The sequence below is a fragment of the Pteropus medius genome, unplaced genomic scaffold (genome assembly GCF_902729225.1).
Source record: "Pteropus medius unplaced genomic scaffold, Ma_sr-lr_union100, whole genome shotgun sequence".
Lineage (NCBI taxonomy): Eukaryota > Metazoa > Chordata > Mammalia > Chiroptera > Pteropodidae > Pteropus > Pteropus medius.
Window position 1 is genome coordinate 2,179,953 of NW_024352784.1, and position 11,999 is coordinate 2,191,951.

Here is an 11,999-nt window from a genome sequence, read left to right on the forward strand (position 1 = left end):
CCCTCTGTGTGTGTCTGTGTCTAAATTTTCTCTTCTTGTAAGGACTTAACCACACTAATAACATTATTTTAACTTAATTACCTCTTTAAAGATGCTACCTCTAAATATAGTCACCTTCTGAGGTACTGGGTATTATGAACATATAAATACAGGAGAACAGATCTGCTCTTTTAGCAACATAAAAATCTGCCCTCTCCTTAAAATGCATGCCCTTCTCACACACACGTATATTAACCCTCTTCTAACAGCCCCAAAAGCCTTAACTTATTCTATCCTCAACCCTGAACCCAAAATTTCACTTAAATCTCATTTTATCATTTATGAGTGAGACTCGCAAGGTATGATCCATCCTGAGGCAAAATTCTCTTCAGCTGTGAACCTATGAAACCAGATGAGTTTTCTGCTTCCAGAGTACACTGGTGGCAGGACCCATTCCACAAGGAAGAAATCAGAATGAATGTAAAAAAGGTGTCATGAGTCACAGGCAAATCTGAAAACTAGCAGAGCCAATTACTTTAGAGTTTTAGGCTCCAGAATAATCTTTGGTTCAATGCTCTGTTCTCCAGGCCTACCAGTGTGGTGGCTCTGACCCCTCAATCTCGTCAGTGGCCCTGACCACTCAGCCATGGGTGGTAATTCCAAACCCTGGTCCTGGCTAGATGAGGCTGACCTGAAACCTAGGATGTGCCACTGCCCTATGAAACTGAGGCAGACACAGCCCCATCCCCTGGGCCTGTGTACTTTCAGCCCATGGTAGCAGTGGCATCCTGCAAATTTCAGAACCATCTCACTGACATTCTTCGCTTTTCTTGAATAGTGAAGCATGTTCACAGACAAATAGCTCCACTGGCCAATTATGTAGAATTCCAGAAGTCCTACAGCCTTCATTCATTTCATCTCATCTCCATCCTCTTCTGTCCAAGCTGGCAGCATTTCTTCTACTATATAATTCTCAAAAACTTTGTTGTCCTACTATGTAACTTATGGGAGTCCACACTATCAAACATGAGGACCTTTCACAGGTCTTTCAGGTCTGTCTCTGAGGAGACAGTAAAGTCAGCAGTCTGAGTCCAGAGGACTGAAACCCTTGGGTCCTGATCAGACTGATGAGTTTCAGGATATCATTTATAACATTTTTCATTACACCAGGAAAGAACTAAACAGAGAGATTCTGGCAGCTCTTAGGTCCTATCATATCCACACACCCCCACTCCAACATTCAACCTGGACCACTCTTTTTCCATCTGCCCCTCATTCTCCATTTACACATCCTTTCTCAGGAATAGTCCTAAGACTCGCTCACGAATCTGCTTGGTCTTGACCCCATAGATGATAGGATTGACCATGGGTGGGAAGAGCATATAAAAATTGGCAAGGAGAATGTGCACATGTGGGGCAGCCCGGCGAGCCACACGGTGCATGACTGAGGAGACGACCACAGGTGTGTAGGTGGACAAGATGGCACCTATGTGAGACACACATGTTCCAAAGGCTTTGTAGCGGGCCTCCTGAGAGGCAAGCTGTAGAACTGCCCGAAGGATGAAGATATAAGACAGGATAACAAAGAGCAGGTCCAACACCACAATAAACACGGCCACGGCAATGCCATAGATATTGTTGAAGCGAGTGTCCCCACAGGCCAGCCTTACCACAGCCATGTGCTCACAGTAGCAGTGGGCAATGATGGGGCCTCGGCAGTAGTGGAAGCGTCTGAGCAGAAAGGGGAGTGGAGTCACTAATGCCACAGCCCGAGTCACAGCAGCCATGCCAATCTTGGTGATAAGGGGCCTGGTAAGGACCGTGGTGTAGTGCAGTGGCTTGCAAATGGCCACATAGCGGTCAAAGGCCATGGCTAGCAGCACTGCTGACTCCATGATAGAGAAGGAGTGAAGAAAGAACATCTGGACCAGACAGGCAGAGAAGTTGATCTCCTGATCTCTGAACCAAAAAATAGCCAGCATTTTGGGAAGTGTTGAAGAAGAAAGGACTACATCAATGGTTGCCAACATGGCCAGAAAGAAGTACATGGGCTCATGGAGGGCTGCATCAGCCTGGATGATGAAGAGAAGAGTGCAGTTGCCAAGCAGGGCCAGAGTATAGGCTGAGCAGAAGGGAATGGATATCCAGATGTGTAGATGTTCCAGGCCTGGGATCCCCATCAACAAGAAGACTGCTGGATGGGTTGAGGTAATATTGGAGGTTGACATGGCAACTGGAAATTTTCTTCCTCTAGTCTGTTTTTACAAGGCCCTTCCAGAAAGTATCCAATGTCAGCTGAATTATAGCGCTCACGTTCAAACTCTAATCATTCACAAGGGAAGATTAGCTCTTAATCCCATTTCTAGACCTTAAAAGAAATTAGAAAATCATTCTAATATTCACTGTGAAATATTATGCATGATCTCTGCCCTGAAGGTGCTTATAAAATTATTGAGTGATCAGGACATTAATTCGCAATAGAGCTAGTATCACAAGGCAGACAATAAAGGAATGGAGTCGAGCAAGAGGTTTCTGTGATCTTAATGAGACTAAGGACAGCTTTATAAAGAATGTAGATTCCTGCTTAATTCAAATCTTACCTAAAAACATTCACTGCCCTCCTATTGACTCCCAACTCAAGCTACACTCCTAACTATGAAAGGAGAGTCTCTCTCTGTCATGAAATGTCAAGCTTGGCTGTATAAAAAATAATTAAGCCTGGAATTTTCTAATAATTCACTTCCCTCTGAGTTCTATATCTTTTCTCTAATGGGGGTTAGGGGACGTTTCATAGTTGTTATCTGACACTAAGAAATCTCTCCACGAAGCCCTACTTCCAGTGAACTTGAAAACATGTGAAATCTTATTGTTCTTCACCTAACTTTAGTTTAACTCCCATATCTACATGTTTCTACCTTCACCTACTTTCCTCTGTAGCATTCATGACATTCAGAAGAGAGGCTCCACTCCTAACTTTTTGCAAGACTGACCTCCGAACTTCACACCATCATTTTTCCTCCTGGAATCCTTTGTCTTTCTATCTCCTTTTTTCCCTTTGATCATCATTTCCTTTGAAAATGCTTAATCATTTGTTTCCCGAAATTTTGACCTGTGCTCCCTCCTCTTTTTCCTCAGTTCCTAGCCAAAACGTTTCTTCTGAGGATTAATTTAGGTAATCATATACAATATCACATTTTCTTTATCCATTCACCCATTGTGTTATCTATACACAATGAAATACTATTTAACCATAAAAAGGAAGAAATCCTGCCATTTGCAACAACATGGATGGACCTTAAGGGCATTAGGTTAAGTGAAATAATTCAGACAAAGACAAATACTGTATTATCTCACTTATACGTTGAATCTGAACAAACCAAACTCACAGAAACAGAAAACAGATTGGTGATTGTCAGAGGTGGAGGGCGGGGTTTGGGGTATATGTGTGAAAGTGGTCAAAGGATATAAACTTCCAGTTATAAGACAGATTTGGGGTATGGTAATGTACAGTATGATGACTATAGTTAATAATATTGTATATTTGAAAGTTGCTAAAAGAGCAGATCTTAAAATTCTCATCACCAGAAAAAAATGTAACTCTATGAGGTGATGGATGTTAATTAACTAAACTTATTGTAGCAATCATTTTCAATATATATATATATATATCAAATCATTATATTGTATACCTTAAACTAATACAACATTATTGTCAATTATATCTCAAAACTGGAAACATTTTTTTTAATTTTTAAATTAAAAAATGATTAGTGCAAATCTAGAATATTTAATAGTTCTCAGTAAATGTGAGTGCTTTTATGAATTCAGAAAACTAAAGGTTAAGTTACTTAATAACAATGTCATAGTTGGTAAATGTCAAAGATTAAACTTGCACTTTGAGAATTCTGGTTTCCTACCTTCAGAGACAATGTCTTAAATCACTCTTCTTCCTCTACCTCGTTGCTCCACAATCAGTTCAAATCCAGCATGTTCAAGTTAAATAAAACTCTAACTCATTACCGTGGTATAGGAAAACGCTTTAGAATGTGAAGATTCAGACCCACATAATGATTATGACATCAGTCTACCAGCAGAAACTGACATTAATCACTGATATTTTTAAAGTTTTAGCTTTTTCACCTATAAATAAAGAAAATAACTCTACCTCTCATGACCATTTCATTGAGTTTTATTGTGAGAAAAGATGAAATCACACATAAGAACAAACCTTGAAAACTGTAAAGCATTGTACAAATGCTAATTGTCATTACTGGCATCCTCCCCTTTCACACTTCTGCCCCTTTCTAAAATGTTTATCTTGATTAACATCAGCATGGTCCTGTATTTCTTGGCTTTATACCTCCCTCCATTTAACACTCCTTAATTCTGTTCTTCTTCACAGCACAACTTGTTTAAAAATTTGACAGTATTCAATCACTACTTCCTCAACTCTCATTTAAATTCTGGTCTTTTCCAATCTCGCTTCTATCTCTACTGCTCCCCTTATACTGATCTTGTCATCACTTCCTTTTTCTTTCACTTCTTTTCTTCTCTTTTGTTCCCTTTTTCTCTCATACTTCTCTAGGTGTTCTCTTTGATTCCCCTTGGTGTTTTTACCTTCTCTATTCAGGGAGTTGCCAAATGTATAGCTTCTACTCTGAGTTCCAGACTAGTATATCTTACTGCCTTTTGGCTCTCTCCTCTTAGATGATTCACAGTCATCTCAAACAAAATACAGCCCAAACAGAAATATCTCCCCACACACTGTTTCCTCTACATGCCTTGTCCATCTCAGTACATATTACTGCCATCAGTCCTGGAACAAGGTCAGAAATGCAGGGATAATTCTCAATTTAATCCCATTTCTCTTCCTTCATGTCTAGTTTATGAATAAATCGTATTCATCTGCAAAATGTGTGTCACTCCCTACTCTTCCTTGCCCCTGTAAACATTCTTATTTAAATCACTGTCATTCGTCCAGACTACAAAAGCCTCTCAACTGATCTTTGTGGTCTGAATCTTGGGCCCTCTACAATCCAGTCTTCATACTACACCCAGAGACCATTTATATATAAAGGCAAATTTATATTATGCCAGGCCTTGCCTAAGACCTTCATGGAATTATCATTGCACTGAAGATGAAATTCACTCTCTAACTCTGGTTTACAAGTCTCTACATGGGCTGGTCCCTATTCACTTTTCAGCCTCATCCCCTTCCGCCTCTCCTTTCTTCATTACACTCCAGTCACACAGCCTTCTACCAGATGCTAGAGCTCCTGGAGCTTTCTTAGTCAATAACAACACCCCTTAATCATGCCTCTGTGTTCTCATACTGCTCCTCTCCGTTCAGTGCTCTTTGTGTCTTCCCAAATGCACACTATCCGTTGCCTATCACTATAAAGATCATCTCTTTAGTTTTTCACCCCCACTCAGTCCATCCACTGCAATGAGACAGACCACATGTTATTTCCCTACTGAAAACCACTTGTCAGATCTCATTGCTACAAGAAAAATAAACTACTCAACATACTTACAAACTTGTCCTGCCTAAATTATTGGCCTCGCCTGTTACCAATTTTCTAAATACTCATTATAGATACAGCCACATGTTATCTTCCACTTATTAAAACAGTCGTGCTTGTAGCTCATACTATTTATCTGGAATGCCTTCCTCTATCCCCTTCCATACCTGGCCAAGATCATGCCACCTTCTTGGTGAAGCTTCTCAGACTCCTCCAGGCAGATCTTCTCAGTGTTTTCAATTAATACTCATTAATACTCTGAATTAAGTAAGGAGGGTATAATCTGTGTTGTGTATATCTGTCCATTTGTAGGACTGTGAGCGTTTTTAGTACAACTGTGACTTATTCTATATTTACTGACTGTACTGACCATGGGTGATCCTCCAAAGTGCTTTTTAAATGAATGCATGAATGACTCTCTTCCTAGAAAAACTTTCTCTTCTCTTGCTGTTTTATAATATACCAACATTTGATCTATACTGAGATTTAGGGATATCCTCCACAGATGGAGATTTAGGCACTTCCACAGATGGAAATTTTCTGAAATCCTCCTTCAATTTCAGTTACTTATATTAGAATAAAAGCCCTCTTCTTCTTCGAAACTTCTCCAAATCTAAAGTGTATCTGTCTATTTTATCTATGAATTAGCATTGGAATGGATAGTGTGAAAGCCCCATGACAACAGGGCTGTTTTTCATACTTACTGCCACTACTATCTATAGCATTCATATAGGAACTTGCTAAACATTTCTTGAATAAATGAAAGAATATTCTCTTATACATGTTGTCACTCTTATCCTAACCGAATGTGCTTCTCCAATTCCAAGCAAGTCTCTCCTCTTGCCTGTCTCCCTTACATCCTCCATGTCCTGCTGAACGTCACTGGCCCTCAGTTTATTTGCCCCCACACCTCGATCTTGCAACTTGCCTAGTCTATTTATAATACTTAATAATCTTTTCACCTTTCTTCTTTCACACTTTAACTAAAATATATCTCTACTTCCATTCACAATCCAACTCTGTTTATCTAGTCTCCTCCTGCCTCAACTCCCTTCCACCTGCTGGGCATCGGTGTTTGTCTAATTCCTTATGTGCCATTGTTTTATGTTTCTTTCCTGCTTCCACAGCCAAGATGTTAGCAAATGACAAAAGGAAGCCTGTATCATTTCTTTGTCTCCCTTAAAAGTGCACATGGCTCCATACCTACAGAGTATTCGGTCAATGCTATAAACTATTTAGTAGGCTATGCCTTTATCCTGAGAAAACCTTAGAATGATATATTTGGGAAACTGAGTCCACAAATGGTCACAGAGGAACTAAGTAGCAGATCTAGTACTAAATTCTACATTTTCTGACTCCTATGCCAGGATTCTGTCTCTAGGACCATAGTTCAAAGATAGAGCTAGTATCGTTGAAACTTTAATAAGCAAGTGTATCTGACCTGTCCCTTCCATCTCCCTATTTTAGGTTTCTCTTTGTCCCCCCCTGGACTATTATAGCAGCTATGACTGTAATGGGACCAGAATGTGAATTGGAGGGGAGCAAGTAGCACTAACAGGAGGGATGTGACTTAACCAAGTCTGAGTTAGTTAGCTAGAGTTTTCCTAAGGTGATCCTTAATGCACAATAAAGGAGCACAGGCCGGGGAGGCAGAAAAAGGTTCTTCTAATAATGGTGGGATAGGAGGATCTGAAATTAGTAGAAGATAACGTCTAGGAAGAAGGTCTCCTGTTAGAGACAAATATATGGATAAGAATGATAAAAGACAAGAGAATCAGTAGGTGAAGTAATGCCTGAGATGCAGGCAAATTGTCTGTTTGGAAATAAGAAGTACTACGCACCTGAGGGCCCATCCCCCTGACCTAGACCGAGCCTATTCCACTCAAACATTAGAAAAACTCTTCTCTTATTGAGGCTCCATTCAGCCTTCCACTATTACCCTTTGTGATTACTATTTTCAGTCTTATTTCTGCCATTATCCTGGTTATTCCAATTTTCTCTACCAGCCCCAGCTCACATTGCATCTTTCCTTGACGTGTGCTCATCTGGTAGCCAGCTGATCCCAGCATAAAGACCCCTCCTTGGTCTGCTCACCCCTCATTCCATTCGTGCCAACTCCCTTACTGTTCTCTGTGTACTCCCATTCTACCCCTACCACCACTGGCCACGTGCACTCTCACCCCTCAGTGTGGCATTTTCTGTTCATTTTCTGTAGGCTTCAGGAAACACAGATGCAGTTTTCTTTTCTTGGAGAAAGGAGGGAAAGAGGGAGTCAGAAAGGGAAAGCATGGCTATATCCCCATAATCAGCAATTCTCCTCCCAGAAGAAAAGGAAACATCAGGCCCTGTCCCTGAGGAACTTCCTTAAAAGGCCCCAGCATGAGCCTGGTGTCTTCTCTGGGGTATTACTCTAGGGAACTTCTCTGTCCCAGTTTCCAGTCTTTTGAGATTCTGGCACCTGGCTTTCTGCAGACCTTCTTCTCTCACCATTCTGTGGCATTCAATCATGCCTCCCTTGATGCAGAGGATAGTCTGATTTCAGTAATCATTGTGCCTCTTGCCACCTTCACCTTTTTCTCCTGTAGTGCCCACTGAGAAACACAGCCTCCTTAGAACATGCAAATGGCTACTTGCCATATGTGCTTTGTGGTTCTTTTGTCTATGTTTTTAATTTATTAAAGTGTAGTTGACATACAACAAACAAAACAGTAGACCTTTTAAAACAGATATCAAAAACCTTTTCAAATCTTCCAATAGTTATTCACCACACTTCAAAAAAATATTCAGTTTTAACCATGGTTTACAACACACTTTATTACCTGGATCTTGGCTATCTCTCTAAATTCATCTCCTATCTTCTCCTCCCCGTCACTACACTGCAGCAACTGTTCTAATGCTGTTCTTCAAATTCACCAAATACATTCCAGACCTCAAAGCCTATACATCTGCTGCTCCCTCTGCCCAGAGCACTGTCTTTCAGATAGCTGCATGTCTTGCTCACTTATTTCATAAGACCACTATTCAAATGTCACCACCTACCTAGAATTTTGCTCCTTTTTATTTCTACTTATCCCGTTTCATTTTTTTCTTAGCCCTTTTCAATACCTACTTATGTTTGAGTTGATTTTGTAAATGGAATTCTCTCTTGCTAATAGAAATTCTATGAGAACAAGAATTTTGTCTTCTTTCTTCATTACTACATTTCTAGTACTTAGAGAAATGGTGACACATGATAAATGCTTGTTAATAATCCATAAAATAAAAAAGTAACGTTGAAACATGGCAGAATGAGAAACGTCCCCAGATCTTTCCCCTTGAAACAACAATAAGTTGAACATCTAAAACTCAACAAAAAACACCCAAACTGAACACCAGCACATCTGAGCGTAGGATCTGAGCGTAAGAGCTACCTCGGGTAAGAACCCTAGTTGTCAGGCAGTAGACGGGGAGAAACAAAGAAGCTGCCTCTCGTAGCCAGAGCACACTGTAAGAGGAGGGGGAGGGAAGAAGGTGCTGTAAGTTCCATGAACAGCGCTGCTTGAGAGAGCTGTGAGCTCCAGGCAGCTGGAGGCACTGCCCATGCATCAGGGCAGAAAGCAGAGAAGTGGGACAGCAGAGAAATAAGAATTAATTTTACCCACTGGGTTGCAAAACTGAGGCTGATCCGCAGCCCCTAACCCGCAACTCACAGGGACCCTCCCCCCATATCCTCAGAGACTGAAAGCCGTGGAGCCCCAAGGGAATCTGAGTAAATGCTACCGAAACTGTCGCTGACACTGAAAGGGACTGAGACAGAGGATAGTGAGTGTGATTAAACATCCATATTTTAAAAAAAGGCATTATTAAGGCTTTATATAAAGCAGGGATCCAAGAGGCTTAGACGCCACCTACTGGAAACCAAAAGAAAAGCACCTTCTTTGCAGCAGGCTAAAGAGAGACCTTTATATAATTTTCTTATGAAAAAAAAAAAAAAGGCAGAATACACATCCATTAAAGCCCAGGCAGAGAAAAAGTCCTTTAAACACCATGAACAACCAAGGTGACAAGGCATCTCAGAAAGAAAGTGAAAAACCTACAGAAAATAAGTTTACAGACATAGAAATAAGCAATTTAAATAACAGAAAATTCAGGATGGTACTTCTGAAAAAACTCAATGATATCCGAAACAATTCATATCAACAATTTCAGGAATTGAAAAAACAACTAGATGAGTAGAATGAGATCTTTAGCAAGGAGATTGAAATCCTCGAAGAGAACCAAATAGAACTTCTGGAGATAAAGAACACACTGCAAGAGTTGAAAAATGAGATAGCAAGCTTGGAAAATAGAGTCTACCAAATAGAGGAAAGGATCAGTGATATAGAAGACAGAAATGTAGAAATAAATCAGAAGGAAGAAGAGAGAACCCGAAGAATGAAAAATAATGAAAGAGAAATACAAGAACCAGTTGATGCCATCAGGGGGGGAAACATAAGAATAATGGGCATTCTTGAAGTGGAGGAAAAGGAGCAAGAATTAGAAAGTATTTTCAGACAAATAGTTGATGAGAATTCCCCAAATCTAAGGAATGAGCTAGAGCTAGGAATTCAAGAATTCGACAGAACACCCAATTATCTCTACCCAAAAAGGCCTTCACCAAAACACATTGTATTAAAATTATCAAAAATCAACAACAAAAACAGAATTCTCAGGGCAACCAAGGAAAAGAAGACAGTAACCTATAATGGAAAACCCATTAGATTATCGTCAGACTTCTCAGCACAGACCTTACAAGCCAGAAGGGAGAGGAATCAAATATTCGAAGAATTAAATAAAAGGAACTACCAGCCAAGAATAATGTATCCAGCTAAGCTCCCCTTTAAATATGAAGGAAAAAATTAAGACCTTTCCAGACATACAAAAATTGAAGGAATTCTCCACTATGAGCCTGTACTACAGGAAATACTGAAAGGGGTTAGCTCACCTAAAACAAAATGACAAAAAATAATAATAATGAGGAGTATGGTGGCTTATAAAGCAGAGGAGTGCAACCCTTACTAGGAACAGGGCATTATAAGCTTAAAATAAGAAGAGATTTGCTATAGCAAGATAGTAATGAACGTTCAGCATACATAGGGACAAATTGAGACAACAATGACTGAAAATAAGGATTCAAAGATCCATATTTGAAAAGGGGAATGGAGATAAGACACAAGCAAAAGAAAATGGATGATTGTGTATATATATATATATGTAACTATCCTTTTTATATTCATAATGGCAACCATGCACCAAAGATTCAGAGCTGAAGTATATAACATAAAACTGGAAGAACCAGAGGGAAAACCCACAAAAGCCAACCAAAATAAAGAAAGCAGGAACACAATGACAATGAAGCAATGGAAACACAGAGCTACCAGAAAGCAAAAATTAAATAGCTATAAGAAGACCTCATATATCAATAATCACCCTAAATGTAAAAGGACTGAACTCAACAATAAAAAGGCACAGAGTTGAGGATTGGATCAAAAAACAAAACCCAACTATATGCTGCCTCCAGGAGACACATCTTAGCTCCAAAGACAAATGTAGACTCAAAGGAAAAGGGTGGAAAATGAAATTTCAAGCAAATGACATTCAGAGAAAAGTGGAGTAGTGGTACTGATATCAGACAAAATAGACTTCAAAATAAAAAAGGTAAAGAAAGACGCTGAGGGATACTTCATAATGATAAAGGGAATCATGCACCATAAAGACATAACACTTCTTAATATCTATGCTCCCAATCAAGGAACCCTGAAATACGTAGAGCAATTACTAACAGAACTAAAGGGAAAAACAGACCAAAACACTATTGTAGTAGGGGACCTAAATACCCCACTGTCAGATATGAACAGATCATCCAAACAGAAAATCAGGAAGGAAATAACATCCTTAAATGACATATTAGACCAACCAAACATAATTTACATTTACAGAGCCTTCCATGCCAAAACAGCTACTTATACATTCTTCTCTAGTGCGCGTGGAACATTCTCAAGGACTGACCACATACTGGGACACAGAGATAGCTTCAACAAATAGAAGAGGGTTGAAATTATACCAACTATATACTCTGATCCTAATGCTTTGAAACTAGAGATCAACTGTAAGAAGAAAGCAGTAAAAACAAATATATGGAGATTAAACTATATACTACTAAAGAATAACTGGGTCAGAGAAGAAATAAAAAGAAAGATCAAGAGATACATAGAAACGAATGATAAGGATAGTACAACATATCAAAACTTTTGGGACACGGCAAAAGCGGTCATAAGAGGAAAGTTCATATCATTACAGGCCTATCTCCAAAAACAAGAACGAGCCCAAATGACCAACCTAATGCTTCATCTTAAAAAACTAGAAAAGGAAGAACAAATGAAGCCTAAAGTCAGCAGAAGGAAAAAAATAATCAAAATTAGAGCAGAAATAAATGAAATTGAAAACAAAAAAAAAAGTAGAAAAAATAAATGCAACAAA

At 39.4% G+C, this 11,999-nt stretch overlaps 1 protein-coding gene across 1 annotated transcript; it reads right to left on the reverse strand.

Moving 5' to 3' along the window:
* Positions 1-1,262: 1,262 nt before the first annotated feature.
* On the reverse strand, positions 1,263-2,207 carry LOC120590178 (olfactory receptor 52K1-like). Its single transcript, XM_039847808.1, has one exon. The coding sequence runs from the start codon at positions 2,205-2,207 to the stop codon at positions 1,263-1,265; it is 945 nt and encodes a 314-aa protein (XP_039703742.1).
* Between the last annotated feature and the right edge of the window lie 9,792 nt (positions 2,208-11,999).

What these genes read in the sequence shown, in the direction of transcription:
- LOC120590178 (XM_039847808.1), bottom strand. Translation starts at nt 2,207, where the DNA reads ATGTCAACCTCCAATATTACCTCAACCCATCCAGCAGTCTTCTTGTTG.